Source organism: Leucoraja erinacea, chromosome 9 (assembly GCF_028641065.1).
Source record: "Leucoraja erinacea ecotype New England chromosome 9, Leri_hhj_1, whole genome shotgun sequence".
Taxonomy (NCBI): domain Eukaryota; kingdom Metazoa; phylum Chordata; class Chondrichthyes; order Rajiformes; family Rajidae; genus Leucoraja; species Leucoraja erinaceus.
In genome coordinates, this window is record NC_073385.1 from 26,288,374 (window position 1) to 26,310,274 (window position 21,901).

General features: G+C 42.9%; 1 protein-coding gene across 1 annotated transcript in view; it reads right to left on the bottom strand.

Moving 5' to 3' along the window:
- The window catches only part of mdga2a (MAM domain containing glycosylphosphatidylinositol anchor 2a), an 845,563-nt gene extending 829,146 nt beyond the window's left edge, over nt 1–16,417 (bottom strand). Inside the window, exon 1 of the mRNA XM_055640389.1 lies at nt 15,387–16,417. Within this exon, the coding sequence (XP_055496364.1) occupies nt 15,387–15,459 (73 nt within the window). The 5' untranslated portion in view covers nt 15,460–16,417. The remainder of the gene's footprint in view (nt 1–15,386) is intronic.
- Nucleotides 16,418–21,901: the final 5,484 nt, after the last annotated feature.

The window sequence follows — 21,901 nt, forward strand, 5'->3', positions numbered from 1 at the left end:
CTGCCTAACATCCAAAATGTTCTATTCCAGTATCTTCAGTATTTCCCTTTTACAGTGATGGGTCTTCATTTCCCAAAGAATTACAATTGCTCAACTCCCAAGCCAATTGCAACATGATTTGCCTGCAACAAACACCAAGCAATCAAGTGATAGAACCATCCTATAGGGTGCCCCATAGGGCAGCACAGCGGTAGAGTTGCTGCCTTACAGCACCAGAGATACGGGTTCAATCCCAACTATGGATGTTGTCTGTATGGAGTTTGTACATTCTCCCAGTGACTTACGTGGGTTTTCTGCTGGATCTCCAGTTTCCTCCCACACTTCAAAGACATATTAGACTATAATTGTAAATTGGCCCTGGCACGTGTAGCATAGTATTAGTGTGTGGGGGAATGTTGGTTGGCACAGACTCAAAAGGGCCTGTTTCCATGCTGTATCCCTAAACTAAAAACATCAAAAAACTGATACAGGCACCCAAAACCAATACAGTTTCTTTGACACTCATGTCAAAGACATTACTTTGTACTGCTGAAGGGTTTGTGGTGGTTCTATTTTCCTTATTTTGGTTGCAAAGTTTCAGCAAAGGTAAGCAAAGACTATTATATTTTAAAACACATTTTCAATTTGATTGCTAACCTAATCAGTTTGTCATGCCAACTTCAAATTCATCCTGAATTTCTGGTTTTGCTTTCCTCGCAAATACAGAGCAAAGACTCAACAACAGTTCATAAACGTTGTGCCCAGTCACTGTTTCTATAGAACACAAACAGACTCCTATCAAAGCCAAAAAATACAGAAAAAGGGGGAAAAGAAAATCATTAATGTTACCACAACGGTAAATATTTGACCATAGCATTTAGTAACTGGTTCCTTCTTGGGCTGAGCAGTCTTCATTTGATATCTCATGATACAATTAAAAGAATCAATTGAAAGCATGAGATCACTCAGTAATACATAAAAGATATTTGGATCGCTATACCGTTCAATTGTCTGCCGATCAGAGACCGTTAATTGCCTTTGTTATTAACCTCCGATTGATACACCATTCTCAGCCATCGTCTTGCATCAGTCTTCAGGCTACTGAAAATGCCCTACAAATAGGACACTATTTCCTTTCATGGCAAGTGCTCACCCTCTCCTTAGACAGGCTGAGCATTGTAGATAACTTCACACATAATCAAAAAGTCAAAGGTGTTGGACCTCCTGGTTTTGGCATAGCTAGTGGTGAAGTTTAATTGACCACGCTTTGTAACATTCTTACATTAGAAACATGGATGTGGGATCAAGCGTTACTTCGAGATGCAACCACAGAGTTTGGACTAACACAACAGTACAACGGAATGTTGCATACACTGGACAAACCATGAACCAAAGATCCTCTCAACCTCTTTAGAAGTATCCACAACACTAGAAACTGCGAAGTGCTCAAGGTATATTAAATGATATTATACAAAATTATCTAAATATTTGTGCTTGGCCATTTTGGGACACTTTATTTACTTTTTATACAAATTTGTGTCTTATGAAACATAATAGCAAAAGTGACAACATTTGAAAAAAATATAATTATTCATGAAGTGTTTTGGGATAGCCCTAAATGTGATGGGCAATGGAAAATTTTAAATTGTTTCTCGGAATAGAGAATTGCTTAACTTGTCCATTGAAATGTACACATATGCATGATTACCCACCAACATCTCAGCAGTAGTCTATCTGTCCAGGTTGTTTTGATGCAACCTAGACTTCCTACATCTAGGAAATAAAGCTAGCCCTGAAAATTGCTGTGGAACAATACCAATACCCAGCAGGTCAGGAAACATTACTGGAGAGAGAAAGAGAGTTCTGATATTCCATCAGAACTGATAATTTAAGAGATAAAACAAAATTGTAGATGGAAACCAAAGATCTTATAGCAAAGCTCTGCTATAAGATCTTTGATGGAAACAGGAAAGAAAGGTCAAGAGTTTTATTGTCATTTATGTACCAAAACGGAACAATGAAATCCTTACTTGCAGGAAAGGAAATAATTAATGGAAATAATAGTCAAGAAGTATAAAGAACTAAAGGTGATGAAGGAAGTTGCAAGAAATGCTAATAGGACAAGTAAACAAAATAAAGGGTCTGAAAGTGTAAATGCATTGAAAGAGCTGAAGCATCTAAAGCTGTTAAATCTGGCCTATTGTGCCCGACATTGAGCTAATAAATGGATAGATTAAAAAACTGAAAATAGAAATCAGCACCACAAACTGAATACACACACTGAAAATGAAAAAGCTCCACTCATGATTTGACAAGAAATCAAACTGAATGGAAAAATTCCACACAAAAGCAAGAAATGAAAATCCAGTACATTTGAAAATGTTAATATGGAATATTGTGTGTAAAGTATAAGTGTAAATTTGGAAAGCTGCAACACCTTTTAAAAAGTTATTAGAATTTACTGAAAAGTAGTTTAAAAAACACACTGAGAAAGTGGTAAAGGGGAACCATGTCCAATGTGCAGTCAAGAGAATAATTGAGAAAGGACACATTTATCTGGTTATATGAACAGTCCAGAAATTATCAGAGTGGAGAGTGAAGATACAATACAGGAAATACAATGGAACCCAAAAGCAGGTCAAAGTGAAACAGTGGATTTCCTGCACATTAAAATGGAACTTTAGTTTAGTTTGGAGATATAGCACGGAAACAGGCCCTTCGGCCCACCAAGACTGCACCGACCAGTGCTCACCCGATAAAATTGCACTATCCTACCCACTAGGAACAATTTCCCAAAGCCAATTAACCTGCAAACCTGTATGTTTTTGTAGTGTGGGAGGAAGCCAGAGCACCTGGAGAAAACCCACGCGGTCACGGGGAGATCATACAAACTCCGCACAAACAGCACTCATAGTCAGGATCGAACCAGTGTCTCTGGTGCTGGAAGACAGCAGCTCTACCTCTGCGCCACTGGGCCACCCACATAAATCTCGAAGACCCAACGATTATCATCCAAGGGTATTAAAAGAGAGGAAATTACCATTCATCATTCTTACAGTGCATCAGAATTTTAGATTCAGGATGGAAAAACTGCAAACTACAATTTAACATCAATTCCAAGAATTAAGGTGAGAAATACGCCAGGACAGCTCGCATCCCAGAAGGGAAGTGAAATTAAACTTTACCATGGAAAATTCACCTCACTGAATTGCTTGGTTCATTAGTCAGGGCATTGAGTGGAAGAATCAAGAAGTCCTGATGCAGCTTTATAAGACTTTGGTTAGGGTGCATTTGGAATATTGTGTATAGTTCTGGTTGCCCCAAAACATTAAGAATATGTTGGCTTTGGAAAGGGTGGAGAGGAGGTTTACTAGATTGATGCCTGGATTAGGGGGTATTAGCTACAAGGAGAGGTTGGTCAGACTTGGATTGTTTTCTCTGGAACACCGGAGCTTGTGGAGAGGTCTGATAACAGTATATAAAATTATGGGAGGCATAGATAGGGCAGACAGTCTGAACCTTTTTCCAGGATGGAAAACACAAATACTAGAAGGCATAGGTTTAAGGTGAGAGGAGCAAAGGTTAAAGGAGATGTGCAGGGCTTTTTATTTAAACACAGAGTAGCGAGTGCCTGGAACATACTGCCGGAAGTGGTAGTCGAGGCGGATTCCATTGTGGCATTTAAAAGCTATTTGGATAGGTATCTTGAAATGCAGGGAATAGAGGGATATGGAGTATGTGCAGGCAGATAAGAGTTGGTCTTGGCATCATGATCGGCACAGACATTGTGAGCCGAAGGGTCTGCTCCTGTGCTGTCCACGTTCTATGTGATGAAGGTTTCTGCCAACCTGATAAATAGAACTAGTATGTATGGTGATCAATAGTCGATATGGACTTGGTGAGTTCGAGGGGCTTTTCCCACTCTTTGCCTTTCAATCAACTCAATCCTTTTATACAGTCTCGGCATACCTTTGATTGATAATAAAATCTAGCACCTATGTTTCCTTCCAATTTCTTTAAATATTTGTCCCTGATTGTGTCTCCCTCCAAAGGAAATAAATCCTCCCTACATAATCTTTCTTGGGCACTCAACTAACTCTCTTCTCCAACTCCATTACTCCAAGGAAAACAATGCTATTTTATCCAACCTTTCATCTTACAATTTCCTACTGCTGGACTTTAGAAACCTGCTTGCTGCTGTGCAATTGCAGCCTTCCCATAACATGGTGACATCCGTCAGAAATGTTTTAATTGTGGACACAGAAGCATTATAGGGAGTTTCACCATGGATTTCTGAAGTGAATACTGTATCCATCTAATTGAATTTGTAGTGGGAATGCTTATATTTTTTTATCTTCGTGGACATTACTGCACAAGAAAATGCTTTTCAGCAAAATTAGAATGTGCACAGAAATGAGATGAAGTTGAATTAATTTATTGCGCAGCACCATAGACCAGTACAGCACAGGAACAGGCCCACAATGTCTGTGCTGAACATGATGCAGAGACCAACTGATATCTACCTGCACCATAGACCAGCACACACAGAACTGGGGATGAAGGGATCCTTTTTTAAATCAGTGAAAGGTGACAAATGGATCTTTACTGGTGCATTAAATCTTCGAACGTGCATTTTCAGCATGCATGTAAAAATGATGAAATAATGGAGATTTGTACATTTATACATGTACAAGAGATACACTTCAGGGGTCAAAGTAGTTTGCTTAAGAGGAACAGTAATTTATCAGGAGAAGTAAATGGGCAAAAATAATCTATGATAGATGGTGTTGAATGCAAGGATGTATTTGAGATGGACAAATCAAAATATCTGCCTAATGATTAAAGATTGGGAAAAGTGAGAGGCAACAAGATTAAACTGCATACATACATAACTAAGAGCAAACACAATCTTAATCATAAAGCCGAATTTGCTTTGGGAAGGGGGAGGTAGAATACAAAATCGAGGAAGCAATGTTTCAATTGTAAAAAAGGTTCGCTCAGATCACTTCAGAAGAAATTGCTCAAATGCATGCATTGAAATCTCAGCAAAATTTATTGCCTCATAAGGAAGAGTGTAGATTCAGCAGAAGGATGCCAAGGCTGAAAACGTATTGAGGACCGGGTGCAGAACAATGTACTCTTTCAAATTTGGAAGATTCAACAAAAAAGATAATAAAAAATAATGTCTTGCAGTGGGATGATCTAGTACAAAAGGGCATAGAACATATGCGTAGCTATTTCAGCAGTGGAATGCAGAAACGTGTTCCCTGTCTCCAACACAATGATCAATGGAAATTAAAAGGACCGTTTCCCACCTCCACCGCCACACTCCAAAAAACATTAATGCAAACACATTCGACTTTCCATGATGGATAAATAGGTAAAATTCTGTTGGGAGGAAAAATAATTGGAAAATATAAGGGGAGGATGTTAAACTCCTGGTCAACATTTAAATGATGGAATAAGCTCATGGGTCAAAATTATCTAGATTTTTTTCCCCACGTTTATGCTTCCTATGATTTTCATACTTGCCATAGGACATCATTCACCCATTAGAAGATGAGTCACCAAATCATTACCAAGTGACTAACAAAAAAAGAACCTCACCTTTTATCAGGCAGACAACATGCACCGAATACCCCACGTGGCATTGCATCAGTAAATATATAGAACTGTCTTGCTTTTATTCTACCGAATACAACAAACCAATTGACAGGCAACTCAACCAAATGGAACTTCAGCTTTGTCCACCTGGAATTCTGTTATATGTAAGAAGGCACCACTTGTGATAAACCCTAAATGTACACAACCAACATTTCTCAACAAATATTTAACACCAGTAGAATAAATGTCATCCACAAATATCCATAAGAGGACAACAAGAGATTGTACTGATGCATAATAGCAGTTATTTACAGCAAGCTGGTCGAGGCATTGAAAACCTGAATTCCACATTTCATTGTCAGCACTTTAGATCCATTAGAAGTACAACTTAGAACTGTTCAGTATACAAGCCATACAGATGCCAGAAGAACAAGAGAATGCTTTTATAATGTCGGCACTCCAGCAAATAATAAAAGCACCTGCATAACCTATCTTCAATAATCATTGAAGGAAAGAGAGAATAAAATGCAGTCCATTTGAAAACAAGAGCTGAATGAGAAATAGAGTTGGCAAGAACACAAATACAAAATTAGCGGGAAAAAACCCTATAAATCCAGACTTTCAAAAGTGGGAGGAATGAGAGTTTTGTCTCCAAGGAGGTCTACGTGAAATCTTCTTTTTTTTTTTTTTTTTTTATAAAGTACCTTGGACTTTGCTAAAGAAGTTACAATTCCCAAATAATAGCTTAGGTGTGCAGTAAACAATAACATATAATCATATAACCATATAACAATTACAGCACGGAAACAGGCCATCTCGGCCCTTCTAGTCCGTGCCGAACACATATTCTCTCCTAGTCTCATCTACCTGCACTCAGACCATGACCCTCCATTCCTTTCCCGTCCATATAACTATCCAATTAATTTTTAAATTATAAAATTGAACCTGCCTCCACCACATTCACTGGAAGCTCATTCCACACAGCCACCACTCTCTGAGTAAAGACGTCCCCCCTCATGTTACCCCTAAACTTCTGTCCCTTCATTCTCAAGTCATGTCCCCTTGTTTGAATCTTCCCTACTCTCAGTGGGAAAAAGCTTATCCACGTCAACTCTGTCTATCCCCCTCATAATTTTAAAGACCTCTATCAAGTCCCCCCCTTAACCTTCTGTGCTCCAAAGAATAAAGCCCTAACTTGTTCAACCTTTCTCTGCAACTTAGTTGCTGAAACCCAGGCAACATTCTAGTAAATCTCCTCTGTACTCTCTCTATTTTGTTGACATCCTTCCTATAATTAGGCGACCAAAATTGTACACCATACTCCAGAATTGGCCCCACCAATGACTTCTACATGATTAAAGATTAAAGATTTCAGGAGATATATTAAAGGAGCTGACCCATGTCAAATGAAATTTGAGAGATGAATTGATGGTGTAAAGAATGAGGGGAAATGTGAATTAAATAGTACAACAGCCATTGAGAACTAAGGGGACCTGGCATGGGGGGGTGGGGGAGGGGGCAAAAACCAAGGGGAACCCAGTGTAGTAAGGTGACACCAAGAACTAAGGGGGACCTGGTGGGGGAGAGGGGGACAAAGACGGGATGAGTACTTTTTGTCACTCTGTTGGTGCCTTTGTGGTGACTCTTTTGTATACTTTGTATGCAAAAACTAAGAATTTCACAGTACAAGTGACAATAAAATATCATCATGATCTTCCACTGGTAAATGCCTCAGGAACACACCCATGGTGGTGGAAGCTGATTCATTAATAATGTTCAAAAGGGAACTGGATAAATATTTGGAAAATACAAACAAAAAGCAAGACTATAGAGAGCAAACAGAAGTGGGATGGTTTAGAAAACTCAATAACTTTGTTAAGGACAATGATGGGCTGAACAGCCTCCTAATGTGCTGCACCGCCTATTAATTCATCATGGCAAATATAGAAATACTGATTTAGATTAGATTTAGAAACCCAATTGCATTCAAAATAAAGGATTTCTTTCAATTTATTTCTGTAATTGACAATCTTACAAACTAAAATATGCAAACGTTGTACATACTGAACATAAAAACACATTTGTCTCCATGAGGATTTCTTTGGACAGGGTACTTTCCTCTTAATTATAAGGTTAAAGGTACGTCCCATTTGGACATTTGAACATATATCTAACATCACAGCATTAAAGGCATAGAGTCATACAGTACCTTTGGCCCAACGCATCTATGTCATCTAAGCTATTCACACTTACCCACGTTTGGCCCAGTTCTCTCTTATCCATATACCATTCCAAATGTCTCAGCATCCTTAAAATAAATGCTGCCTTTTGGATAAGACATTAAAATCCCAGATTATTCTCAATGCCTCAGATTCCAAATACCATTAAAAGAATTCTGGCCCATAGTTTTCATCAGCTTCCCGCCCATCGACCAACTATTATTAAACTGTTTGTGAGATTATGTATTCAAATTGGCAGCCGCATTGCCAATGGAAATAAAATTACTTCAGCTGCTGGGAATGGAGGGATGTCCAGACATGAAGGCACAAGCCAAAACAGCAAGCAGTGTGAACAAGGTGGACTCTTTGTGCACTGAAAATTACTCTAATTTTCTTTCATTACAGGCATTTACAAAGAATAGCATGGCTACATCTGTAGCAATTCCATCCAAATGGGAATGAGGCAGCAGCAAATTGCAAAATTAATTAAATTTCCCATACTTAGTATTAAACAAATAAATCAGGTCAGCACCTGACCTCTGTAAAAGTCTACTAATATGATTGCTTGTCATTGTCCGGTATTGTATTTATTCCATCGTAGATATCATACTTAACATTGCTGCAAACTAATCTTTCCCTTTATGCTTTCATAGAAACATAGAAATTAGGTGCAGGAGTAGGCCATTCGGCCCTTCGAGCCTGCACCGCCATTCAATATGATCATGGCTGATCATCCAACTCCGTATCCCGTACCTGCCTTCTCTCCATACCCCCTGATCCCCTTAGCCACAAGGGCCACATCTAACTCCCTCTTAAATATAGCCAATGAACTGGCCTCAACTACCCTCTGTGGCAGAGAGTTCCAGAGATTCACCACTCTCTGCGTGAAAAAAGTTCTTCTCATCTCGGTTTTAAAGGATTTCCCCTTTATCCTTAAGCTGTGACCCCTTGTCCTGGACTTCCCTAACATCGGGAACAATCTTCCTGCATCTAGCCTGTCCAACACCTTAAGAATTTTGTAAGTTTCTATAAGATCCCCTCTCAATCTTCTAAATTCTAGAGAGTATAAACCAAGTCTATCCAGTCTTTCTTCATAAGACAGTCCTGATTATTGACCTGGATACTCAAATATACATACAATTACATCCATTGGCCTGGACACTCAAGTTTCTGCAAATGCCTGGATTTTCCTACCGAGAGACAATGCCTTAAAAGGGCTTATAGTTAAGCATGTCAAGAGTTTAAATGTCAGGTTAATAGTTAAACATAGCAATAACATGCAGAACTAATAATTGGACATGGTCAGCATTAGCATTGCAATTATATGGGAGTGGTTAAACGGAAATCTTATTTTAAAATTTGAAGAAATAAATAGCATGATATAGATGTGTGTGATAGTGAGAGTCTTGGGTACAGCAAAAACCATGAGCATTGGCCTACTGGGCATAACAGCTTGATTCTGTGGTGTGTTCACGGGACATGTGTCCAAATAAGGGCTGATATCAAAAACAAAGGTGAATGCAATAGTTATGGGGCAATGTTAGCATTTATTTCAAGACGTCTAGAATACAAAAACAGGGATGTATTGCTGAGGCTTTATAGGATACTGGCCCCATTTGCAGTATTGTGGGCAGTTTTGGGCCCCATATCTGAGGAAGGATGTGGTGGCGTTGGAGGGAGTTGCGAGGAGTTTACGAGAATGATCCCAAGGATAATTTGGTTAACCAATTGTGATGAGCGTTTGAAGGCACTGGAGTTTAGAAGGGCAAATGGGAACCTCATTGAAACTTACCAAATAGTGAAAGGCCTGGATAGAGTGCATGTGGAGAGGCGTTTCCACTAATGGGGGAGTCTAGGACCTGATGCCAAAGCCTCAGAATAAAATGAAGTACCTTTAGAAAGGAGATGAGGAGGAATGTCTTGAGTCAGTGGATGATGAATTTTTCGAATCAGTGGAAGATGAATCGGTGGAATTCATTGACACAGACCACTGTGGAAGCCGTCAATGGATATTTTAAGGTGCAAATTGTCACGATTCTTGATTTGTAAAGGTTAAGGGGTTATGGGGTAAAGGCAGGGGAATGTGTTTGAGAGGGAAAGATAGATCAGCCATGATTAAAGGTGAGGAGTAGACTTGATGGACCAAATGGTCATAATACTGCTCCTTGAACTTACGAACCCCGCTTGCCTTTTGTGCTACCGCCCCACACACATGATTCGGGAGGCCCAGCTGACTGCGAGACAGTCGCCAAAGCTCTTTGAATGGTTTTAACCATCTCCCAAAGTCAGAGACATTCAAAATAGCTCAAATATACTGGCATTTTTAAAGAAATAACATGACCTAATTTCTTACACATAACATGGTTTTTAAAGAAAAAAACTTTGTATGAGAAGGGATGGGAAAGCAACCCATCAACTTTCCCCAATTATAGTCAGAGGCTCCATTCAAACCAGCGTTTGCCAGCCATGGCTGGTACAAAGTCGAGGGCCGGATGTCTTGGAAGGAGCGTTTGGTCACTTTACGAGGTGTGGAAGACAGGTACAAACTGACGCGTATACTGTTGTTAGTGTACCTTCCAAACCATTGTAACAATTCACTCCCAATCTGACTAGATCTTTGCTTATTCTGGGAGTGCAAAACTACCTACGCTTTTACTTGGGATTTTTAAATGGTCTGTGCTTGAGGTGCAGTATATGCATTTTCACGTTGGACAAACTTGAATACGTCAATTTCCCAGCTGCAAGTAGAATGTCATGATGGTGAAAACAGGCGTGTTCAGTTTCATGGAGTGAATGTATCCTTTTATGCATGCGTACGACTTTGAAGTGCCTTCCTGTTGACAATACTCACACTTCCCCACCATAACTGCTCTCGCAGTGTTGCATATTGGTAATTTGAAAGAGAAAATATTTATTTTTGTTCAGAAACATGACAGCTCAGTGCATTGGGAATGGGAGATCCATACATGAAAAGATTCTACAGGAGCGAGTCAATCAAAAGGCAAGATCAAACCAAAAAGTGCATGAGGGCCTGTCCCACTTACGTGTCCTTGGCACCAAATTAGGCAACCTCGTGGTCGCGTTGAGCCGCGACGGTCCTGCGAAGGTCAGGCGCGATTACATACGTCCGCTCAGCTGTCTGGTGACGTCATTTGAAGATGGAAACAAAGCTGGAGTAACTCAGCAGGACTGGCAGCATCTCTGGAGAGAAGCAATGGGTGATGTTTCATAGAAACAAAGAAAATAGGTGCAGGAGTAGGCCATTCGGCCCTTCGAGCCTGCACCGTCATTCAATATGATCATGACTGATCATCCAACTATCCTGTACCTGCTGTCTCTCCATACCCCCTGATCCCTTTAGCCACAAGGGCCACATCTAACTCCCTCTTAAATATAGCCAATGAACTGGCCTCAACTACCCTCTGTGGCAGAGAGTTCCAGAGATTCACCACTCTCTGCGTGAAAAAAAGTTCTGAAAAGAAGGGTCTTGACACGGAACGTCACCCATTGTTTCTCTCCAGAGATGCTGCCGGTCCCGCTGAGTTACTCCTGCATTTTGAGTTTATCTTCAATTTTCTTGGCCCCGCTCTGGGAGTAGGGGTGGGGCGAATCCAGGCCGCAACGGCCGCGAGCCCCAGGCTGAGTTCGACGATCGTTTGCCTACTTCTGCTGCTGTTGGTGGTGAGATGTTGCGTCGCGCCAGGGTCTTGGGCCTGTCCCACTTTGGCCTTCAGTTACGCGACAGGACGTTGGCCGAGAAGATTTCTCTCGCTATAAAAATTTCGGAGCCCCGCACGATGTCGCGCTCAACTGCATACCCCTCCGCGCTTCTCAGTGGGACCAGCCCCACGTGGCCATACGATGCCACGAGGTCACGTAATTTGCATGCCAAGAACACGCAAGCGGGACAGGCCTTGACTCAATGGGTCAGGCAGTGTCTATAGAGGGAATGGATAGACGATGTTTCGGATCAGAATGTTGCATCAGAGACAGAACCCTGGGGCAGATTGGCCTGATTGCTCCCAATTCCTCTCCTGGTAAATTCCGAGGTATCTGGTGGTTCCTGCTACTAATCCCCAGACATACACTAAACAAGATCGGATGCGGCCAGCCATTTCCAGATCTATTCCAACTGCTCTACTGAAAGTCAATTTCCATAATGTTGTGAAGGAAGGAATTGCAGATACTGGTCTACACCAAAGATAGACACGAAATGCTGGAGTAACTCGGCAGGTCAGGCAGCATCTCTGGAGGAAAGGAAGAGGCGACGTTTGAGGTCGAGGAAGAAGTGTCTTGACCCGAAACGTCACCTCTTCCTTTTCTCCAGAGTTGCTGCCTGACCCGCTGAGTTACTCCATTGTTCATCATGTCTCTTCCATAATGTTATTAATGCGCGAAGGCTTTTTAAACTCCCCTCCTCTCGCCTCCATCTAGGATCCCAATACAGGGGGTGTATTTTGCTTTGCCGCGACATTGTAAAATAACAGGTACACACACGGCTTACAGTGAACCAACATACAATAAATATGCTCGCCTCCATTGCAAATATCGGCCTTGGTTCCTTGCCGTTGGAGTATCTCGAACAACAGGTAACAATACAAGATGTAAACGATTACAGTACTTCAGTTAATGTTCTTCTGAGCTTTAAAAAAACAACTTATCACTGCGATATGTTTAGCTCCCATTTTGGACTAAACCAAATTTTTAAAAAAAAAACAATTTCATAACGAGAGCCAAAGCTTACAATCCGGTACTAAAATGCGAACAAATGAGATTTCCCTGTGGCCTCTCGATATTGATTGATCACCAGGGACCGACATGTCAATTTCATTTGCGAAATTAACATAACCACTGACATCTCGTTGCTCAACTCACGAGTGCTGCTCCTTCATAACATCCACAGCGCACGTTCTCGGCTACTGGATTATAGCGCCGTCCTTAGGAGAAGTGCACAACAATTTCTGATAGTGGATTCAGCCCAGGATTTTTTTAGAAAACCTAACAGTTCAGTTGACTTGAAATAGCGAGCTCATTGATTTATTCACAACGGGATCTCGGTAACCATCTATACTGCAACCAATTATCTGTCGCTGATCTGGTTATTCGCCACAGAAGCCGACTCAATAGTGACACGTCGGTTACAGAATCAGTGCGTTCACTTTTTAAACAGAAACAGCAGCTTTTAATTCTTTCGAGACCCATGACTACACTCAATGAAACCTCCGCTGGATTACTCTGCAGGGAGATAAAGAGTGGGTGGTCGTGTGTGTGTGACTGGAAAAAGGTGATCTGGTGAACTCTGCATTTGCAGTCTGCACAGTTCCTCCAGTCTGCGTTTAATTTGGAGGAGGATTTTAATGGTACAATGATGTAAGGGATTTTGAAAATCCATCTCTCACCTCGACTTCAGAACTGTGTTAAAAATAAACCAATTGATTATCTAAAATGACAATGGTTGTTTCTAGAACGAGTCAATTAGTTCAATTGAAGATAGACAGAAAAAGCTGGAGTAACTCAGCGGGACAGACAGCATCTCTGGAGAGAAGGAATGGGTGACGTTTCGGGTCGAGACCCTTCTTTGGGTCCATTTAATTCTACGGGTTGTACCAAAGAATGGGGGAGGGTACATTTTTGATAGAAGGGGAATGGGATTTGATTTTTATTTTGGAAGAAATCTAAAGCAAACACCAGATTACAGCGATCATATCCTCGGCGCCTATTCCTCCATTCATAATCTATTGGCCGATGATCTACCTTCATGACACCCCGCAGGATATCTATAACCTTTCATCTTGCACTTCAAGTCAAGTCAAGTTTATTTGTCACATACACATACAAGATGTGCACTTACAACCTCTCTCGAATATGCACAATGAACGTCAAGATTGAATTCCAAACATTCAATGAAGAAATCTTATTCACTGTCTGAAGAAAAGTTCTGACCCGAAATGTCGTCTGACCATTCCCTCGCAGATTCTGCCTGGGCACGCTGAATTCCTCCAGCACTTTGTTTTGCTCAATAAATCTCCCATCTCTCCAATATGGTGAAGCCCTCTTCAAAAATGGCGATCGCCAATTCCAAACTCCCAGTAAAGCAAGGTATTTCAGAAGCAGCTGGATTGCAGACAACGTTCAATGTTGTTGTCCAACAGCAACCCTGATTGACATGTGTTATGCCCCACCGTCCACAGGTGTATTCGTTTATTGCAAGGCGACACGTGGAGTTATCGGCGTGGTATCACGTATAATTATCATCATTTCTCATTAGGGCAAACATGCCTTCTACTTTTCTAATTGGCAGCTGTATCCAATTTTTGACCCGTTTACAAGGTCATTTGGGTCCCTTCAAATACCCACATTTTTACTTATCTTTCCTATTGTCAACTAAAGCGAGAAAACTTCACGTTTCTCCTTAAAGTACTCAATCTACTGATTCTTCTCCACGCACTTAACCCGACTTCATCAATTTGTATTCACCTCAAGGCCCGCCGACCGAATCAATTCAACATCGTTAACAAAACTTGTATCTTGGACACATTCGACCAGCCGAGCCGCTTCATTCAAGTTGTTGGTGTTAGTAATTGGTGATTATTTGAATCCCAAGCTCCTTCATAGTTCTTTAATTAACTAGAGCTTTACAAACTAAAACTGACACGATTATTCCAATCCCCATTTTATTTTACCTGATTAAACCCCCCACTCTGTCATTGTCCACCACGTGGAATCCAAGAAGCCTTAATGGTGCGATATTTTGCCCAATACTTTGTCCAAATCAAAAATTCTGCATCACAGATTTCCCCTATTTATCCTGCTGGCTACAACCTGAGAATACTCTTAATTAAAAATGTTTAATTTTAACAGGCGCCATCATCCACTTCTTCTAGTTCAGATATGGTAGTAACCTACGTATCAAATTGTTCTTAAACTGTAATATAGTATATTGCCACCGTTTAATAAATCACACAAAATCTGAAAGTCCGTCAAAAGCAACTATCCTGATATACAGTGTTGTACACAGTGTACTTAATGGATTCAGCCAAGCTCAATTCGTAATTAATGATCTTCGGAACTAAATGTACGCAAGCAAGTTTAAGGTCGTGCTGGAGGAAGGGATGACAGCGTCATGTGACGAACTGCAACCACCTTTTAGATATTTCAAACAGAAAGCGAGAGCTCACGTTAAATGCACGAGTGTGTACCCAATACAATAGACAGCTGATGTCCAGATGCGGAAACTGCCCAAATGTGTACACTCGTGTACAACACCGGAGCCCTTAAAACGCGTTGTTGCAACTGCGGTTAATGTCCTAGCAATTAACGTCGCGTTCACGATATTGTAGATTCTCATTTGCATTCACCACAACGGAACTCACTAAACACTCTTGCTGGAAATCAATACGTCAAATGGTTTTGGGGGGAATTTTTTTTGCAAAGAATACTTTAACCGCATCGGTTCGGGTTTGGTCGGGGATTTCAGGGTTTTTTTTGGGAAGAATGCAACCTTGAAATCCTTGCGACCAGTTAGCAAGAAATGCAATATCCACGCTGATCACTAAAAGAGAAACGTTTCCATCACAAACTTACCGTACACCCCCTGGGCAGAAATGCCTTCTAGTACTACTGTAAGCAACCACGAGAGCATATAAGCAAAATCCATCTTCACGTTAACATATCCAGCCTTCAGCGGACTGTTCAGCAATCCCGGAGACCAGCGTCCGTGATCCCCTCGCTCCCCAGTTAGGTGGGATTAACCAAGAGAAAAATCTAACGCTGCGTTTTTTTTTAATTTGAAGAAATCAAGTCCAAGGTAGAGTCAGGCGTCGGTGTTAACGGTTAATGGAGTGGGGCAGCGCCCGCCTCTCTTCGGGACGGAGCGTGTAGCCAGCCCATGAAGAAGGAATCCGTGTTATACCGTAACAGGCGAGAGCTTTTTGCCGGCCGCCGTGGTTGTTTAAAAGTAACTCGCACTGGTCCCTGGAGAGCAATTACGAGAACACGTTCGATCGCAGGTCAGCTAAATCCATCCAGTCTCCGGTCCATTCCGGCAGTCGTTCACACACCCAGCAGGGAAAAAGCGGACTCGGAGGCATCAGCTCCCGGCGAACTCGGCTTCCTCTTCAACAGCGACGAATTATTCGAGCTGCAACATTTCTCAACGAGAAATCTCCCCTCTCCTCCGCGCACGCACAAACAGACACACACACATCCAGACACATACAGCTGGATCCGCCCGGAACTCAAAACCCACCCACTCCCCAATCCGGGGGGGGGGAGAAAAAAAATCACTGAGACGAGAAGTTCAGAACGTGGAGAGAGGCTGCTTCACTGCCGTATCCAAGGCTGGCGGAGCGGAAAGATGTCACCTCGGCAGGGATAGAGGCGGAGGCAGCAACAGCAACGACAGCAGCATCCCCCGTCCGCAGCCCGATCCGGTCCTGACTACCTCGATGAGCCGGTTGCCTGGCTAGATTGATATAGGATTTGGATGGAGAGGGCGAGAGAGTGGGAGCCCGGGCGGAATTGTCAGCAGCTGTAGTGGCTGCTAGCGGAGCCCGTTCATCACGTTGCTTAGTACGTGCTCGGATGGAGAATATGCAGCTCGCTCGCCCGCAGACGGAGACGTACGGGCTGCGTGATTGAAGCTCGTCAGCAGCGAGGCGAAGAAAGCAGATTAAAGGAGCGCTCCATCCCACTCAACGCGCATTTCAGCTGCATCGCCTTTTGCATTTCTACATTGAGCGCAGCCGCTGCACGATGGAAAGGCACACGGGAGCGCACACATACACATACACATACACAGACACACAAACGACACACACGCACACACAGACACACAGACACAGACACACACACACACACACACACACACACACACCCGCACACACACCCGCGGCCCGGGCTGCCAAAGCTTTCTAATCCCCGCGCAGGGCTTTCACAAGGCAGAAAGGGGAATTATACAAAAATAAGGACTTGTTTTTAATTGTGCGTTCTCGCGCCGATTTGATTTGTCCATCTTTTGAATAAATCTCCTTTCGTATTAGACAAAGTTTGTACAATCCGCCAGGGCCATTTGCACAATTCCAGGACTCCGCTTGGATGGGGCGCTCCGCTGGACTGGGTGATCAGACAGCTGGCACCACCACAGTTGACACCTTTAGACAGGTGGGTCAACGTTCAATTCTGACAGATTGAGGTCCTCGATTTTTCAAAAATGTACCTACCTCCATCTTAAATCCCAATTTGAGGAAGGACATCCTTGCTATTGAGGTAGCGCAGCGAAGGCTCACGAGGTTAATCCTCGGGATGGCGGAGTGTCATAGGAGGAAAGATTGGAAAGACTGGGCTTTCAAACTTCAAACTTCAAATATTCACTGGAATTTAGAAGGATGAGGGGATCTTATAGAAACGTATACAATTATAAAAGAACTGGACAAGCTAGATGCAGGAAAAATGTTCCCAATGCTGTACAGGAGTACAGAACCCTCCCCTCGTGTTAAGAATCAGGGGAGGTTAAAACAAGTGATTCTATTTCACCCAGAAAGTTGTGTCTTTGTGGAATTCTCTGCCCAGATGGCATTAGCAGACAGTGGACTTTGTCTAAAGGAACTGATGCGTTACAAGTGGAGTCAAGGGATATAGAACAGCCATTCTGCACTCTGGATGATCTTCTGACCACAATTGGCGGTGCTGGCCGAAGGGCCACATGTCCTCCCCTGTACCTGTTATCTTTGTTTAAATGCCGATTTTAATCGCCCTCGATTTTTCAAAAATGTACCTACCTCCATCTTAAATCCCAATTTGAGGAAGGACATCCTTGCTATTGAGGCAGCGCAGCGAAGGCTCACGAGGTTAATCCTCGGGATGGCGGAGTGTCATAGGAGGAAAGATTGGAAAGACTGGGCTTTCATGGGGAGAAGGCAGCCACAGGTTACTGATTGTGGATGATCAGCCATGACCACAATGAATGGCGGTGCTGGCTCGAAGGGCCACATGGCCTCCCCTACACCTGTTATCTTTGTTTAAATGCCGATTTTAAATAGGACTGGAAATATATTGAAAACATTTCAATTAAGAAGTAATGGACTTTTTCATCCGCACGTTCCATGGTTTAAGAGTTCTGAGCTAAACTATTGGGAAAACCAGTCACCTGCTTTATTTGAAGTTTGAAAGTGTGCATCACCAGACTCAGAAATAGCTTCTTCCCTTCAGTTATCAGGTTTCTGAAAAGCCCTTCCATAAGCCAGGGCATAGTCACAATCACCTCTATCCCATTGCACACATTGGAATTTGTCTGTTGAACATGATGCGCTACATTGCTGAGAACAATAGTCTACACTCTGTATCTCCCCCTTTGCTCTATCTATTGTATTTGAGTTTGGCTTGACTGTACTTATGTAGAGTATCATTTGAGCTGATTAGATGGAATGCATAGCATACATTTTTGCTGTACCTCAGTACACACGACTATAATAAACATAAACATAAACATAAACCCATTTTGCTATTTTGCTGAGTGAACAGATCTTCCTATTCCCAAAAGAACACTCGATTGACCAAGCCCGGGTAAGTCAGTGTAGAGAAACTGAGCAAGGCTTCAATGTATGCCCGAAAACGATGGAACAAGCAATTCAATAACATAAATAACTGAGAACATTACCATAACATTAATGGACATTAACATAAATAACTGAGAACACTGTGTCCATTTTAGTCCAAGATAGAATTCCTCAGTGGCATAAGCAAGCTGAAATATCCAGAGCCAATTGGTCCTGAGAGACAACAACCACGAGAGTGTTTAATTGTCATATGTACCGACAACAGAACAATTAAATGCTTATTTGCAGCAGCGTAACAGGCCTATAAACATAATACTCATAGATAACATACCATGAACAAAATATTAAATCAATTAATAACCATAAAACCAGTGGAAAACAACCCCAGTGCACGAACTCCTTAGTGCAAACCAAACATAGTTCATAGTTCAGTTAACATTGTAATGTTCAAGAGCTTGCTGGTCATGGTTTTCAGACTCCTATATCTTCTTGCCAAATGTAGGAGTGTCAGAGAGAGCATAGCTGGGGTGGTGTGGTTGTTTGATGATGCCAGCTGCCTTTTGTTGAGACAACGCCTCCTGTAGATCCCTTTGATGATGAGGTGACCATTACCTGCGATGGACCAGACGTTGTTTACCACCTATTGTAATTCCTTCATATCTGGGCATTCAAGTTGCTTAATCAGGCTATTATGCAACCAGCCAATATGCACTCTACTGAACAAATGTGAAGGTTAAAGAAGAGAAGTGATTTGAACTTATTCTTGCCTTCCATCACAGTGAGGAATGTGGATGTGTCACTGTGGTGGATGTTTATAATACAATGTATTGTGTGTGTTCCGTTGTTCTTAATTTGTATGACTGACTTGGCAAATGAAATTCCTCATATTTTGCAAAACATATTATTATTGTGATTGTGATGGATATTCTTCCACACACTAGATCTAAGATAGACACCAAATGCTGGAATAACTCAGTTGGACAGGCAGCATCTCTGGAGAGAAGGAATGGGTGCATTGCAAATGCATTTCGTTGTCTCTGTACTGTACACTGAAAATGGGTCTCCACCCAAAAATATTACCCATTCCTTCTCTCCCGCGATGCTGCCTGTCCCACTTAGTTACTCCAGCATTTTGTGTCTACTTTCAGTTTAAACCAGCATCTGCAGTTCCTTCATACATACAAACTAAATCTCATCAGTCTTCTAAACTAGTAGAGGCATTGTTGGGCTTTCCTTGTGACTGCATCACTGTGCTGGGCCCAGGACAGATCTTCAGAAATATGCACTCTCAGGAACTTGTTGGTGATTCTCTCCATCACCAACCCGTCCATGAAGACAGTTTGGTGGATCCTTGGCCTTGACCTTCTAAAATCAATAATTAGTTCACCCGTCTTGCTGGTGTTCTTTGGCAAATTTAACAAAATGACGTTGTAATTGTGCCAGGCTGTACAGTCGTGGGTATAGTGTGAGTAGAGCAGGAGGGGCTGAACACAGGGGCCAGAGGTGTCCCTGTGCTGGTTGTTATCCGGGAGTAGTTGCCACTTCGTACTGATTGTGATCTGTCCACGATCCAGTTGTGTAGGGATGAGCAGGTACCCAGTTTAGTGGGGATGACGATGTTGAATGCCCAGCTTTGGTCAATGAACAACACCCTGAACAGCGTGTTGCTATTGTGCATGTGGTCCAGTGCAGGGTGGAGACCGTTAATCTATTATAGAGTTAGACAAATTGTAATGACAAATCCGGCCTCCATGTTTCACGGGAGACCCGAACTCACTGGATACTATTGCAACAAGTATAGTTGCAATAGTTTCCCCCACGTTACCGAAGACAGGCTGAGATACTATAGCTTCTGCTTCCATCTTTTGTGAAACGCCCGGGAATTGCGGTAGCGTCCATGTGGGTCCGCGTGCCCCGGGACTGGCTGTAGCGCCCAAGTCTGGCAGGTAGCGCCCAAGTCGGCTGGCAGGTCTGCGTGCCCCGGGACTGGCTGTAGCGGCCAAGTCGGCTGGCAGGTCCGCGTGCCCCGGTACTGGCTGTAGCGCCCAAGTCGGCTGGCAGGTCTGCGTGCCCCGGGACTGCTGTAGCGGCCAAGTCGGCTGGCAGGTCTGCGTGCCCCGGGACTGGCTGTAGCGCCCAATCCGGCTGGCAGGTCTGCGTGCCCCGGGACTGGCTGTAGCGCCCAAGTCGGTGGCAGGTCTGCGTGCCCCGGGACTGGCTGTAGTTCCCAGATCGCGAAAAATAATTGGGAAAAAAAAAACGCCTGCGGGCCGGATGATTTCGGGTTAAGGGCCGGATCCGGCCCGTGGGCCGTCGGTTGCCGACCCCTGCCGTAAATGTCAGGCCCCGTTGTGTCCCCCCCCCCCCCCCCCCCCTTATGTTTTAAACGCGTTTTTCGCCCATGTTTGTGTGTTGTACAATTTCTCATTTTATCGGCCGAACACTGATACTGGATGTTCATTATTCTGGGCGGAAGCATTAATAACTCTTCAATGAGTAGGGTAATTAAAGCAATGCATTTGTGCAAACTGGCATATGAACTGTAATCAAAAACACAAAGTGCTGGAGGATCTCAGCAGTTCAGGCAGCACCAGTGGAAAGAACGGACAGACCACATTTTGGGTCAGAACCCTTCTCCGGAAGTATTGTGGAAGGGGGGGGGGGGGGGGGGGGAGATGCTGGAGATAGCTGGAAAGGTGGGGTGGGGCAAAGCCTGGCATGTGATAGGTTTAGGTTTATTAATGACAAGTGTATCGAACTACAATGAAAAGCTTTGTTTTGCATGCTATCCAATCAGATCAGATAATATGCTGGAGTTACTCAGCTGGTCAGATAGCATCTCTGGAGAAAATGAATAGGTGACGTTTCCGGTCGAGAACTTATTTGTGTCTATCTTCGGTGTAAACCAACATCTGCAGCTCCTTCCTCCACACAAATCAGATAATACTATCTTAATACAATAAAGTCAAACCAAAGTACAACAGATATAGCAAAGGGAAAGATGGTGCAGAATATAGTTCTCAGCATTGTAGCGCACCTATCCCATGCACAGATAGGTGGCTAAAGGTGAGCAGGGTCTGATCGGGAGATACGTTTTCAGATATCTCTTTTATTTATTTATAGTCGACGCTCCGGTTTAACACACATCACTTGTTCTGTGGCGATAGACACACAAAGCTGGAGTAACTCAGTGGGCCAAACAGCTTCTCTGGGGAAAAGGAATAGGTGACGTTTCGGGTCGAGCTGGAGAATCGAAGGTTACACAAAAAGCTGGAGAAACTGGGCGGGTGCAAAATGGAGCGAAGGAAATAGGCACGTTTCGGGCCGAAACCCTTCTTCGAGATCGGGGGCGGCCCGCCCCCGATCAGTCTGAAGAAGGGTTTCGGCCCGAAACGTTGCCTATTCCCTTCTTCAGACTTGTTTTGCAGAAAGGTCTCGACCCGTGACGTCACCCATTTCTTTTCCCCAGAGATGCTGCCTAACCCGTTTAGTTACCCCAGCATTTAGTGTCTATCTTCGGTTTAAACCAAACTTGTCTTACGA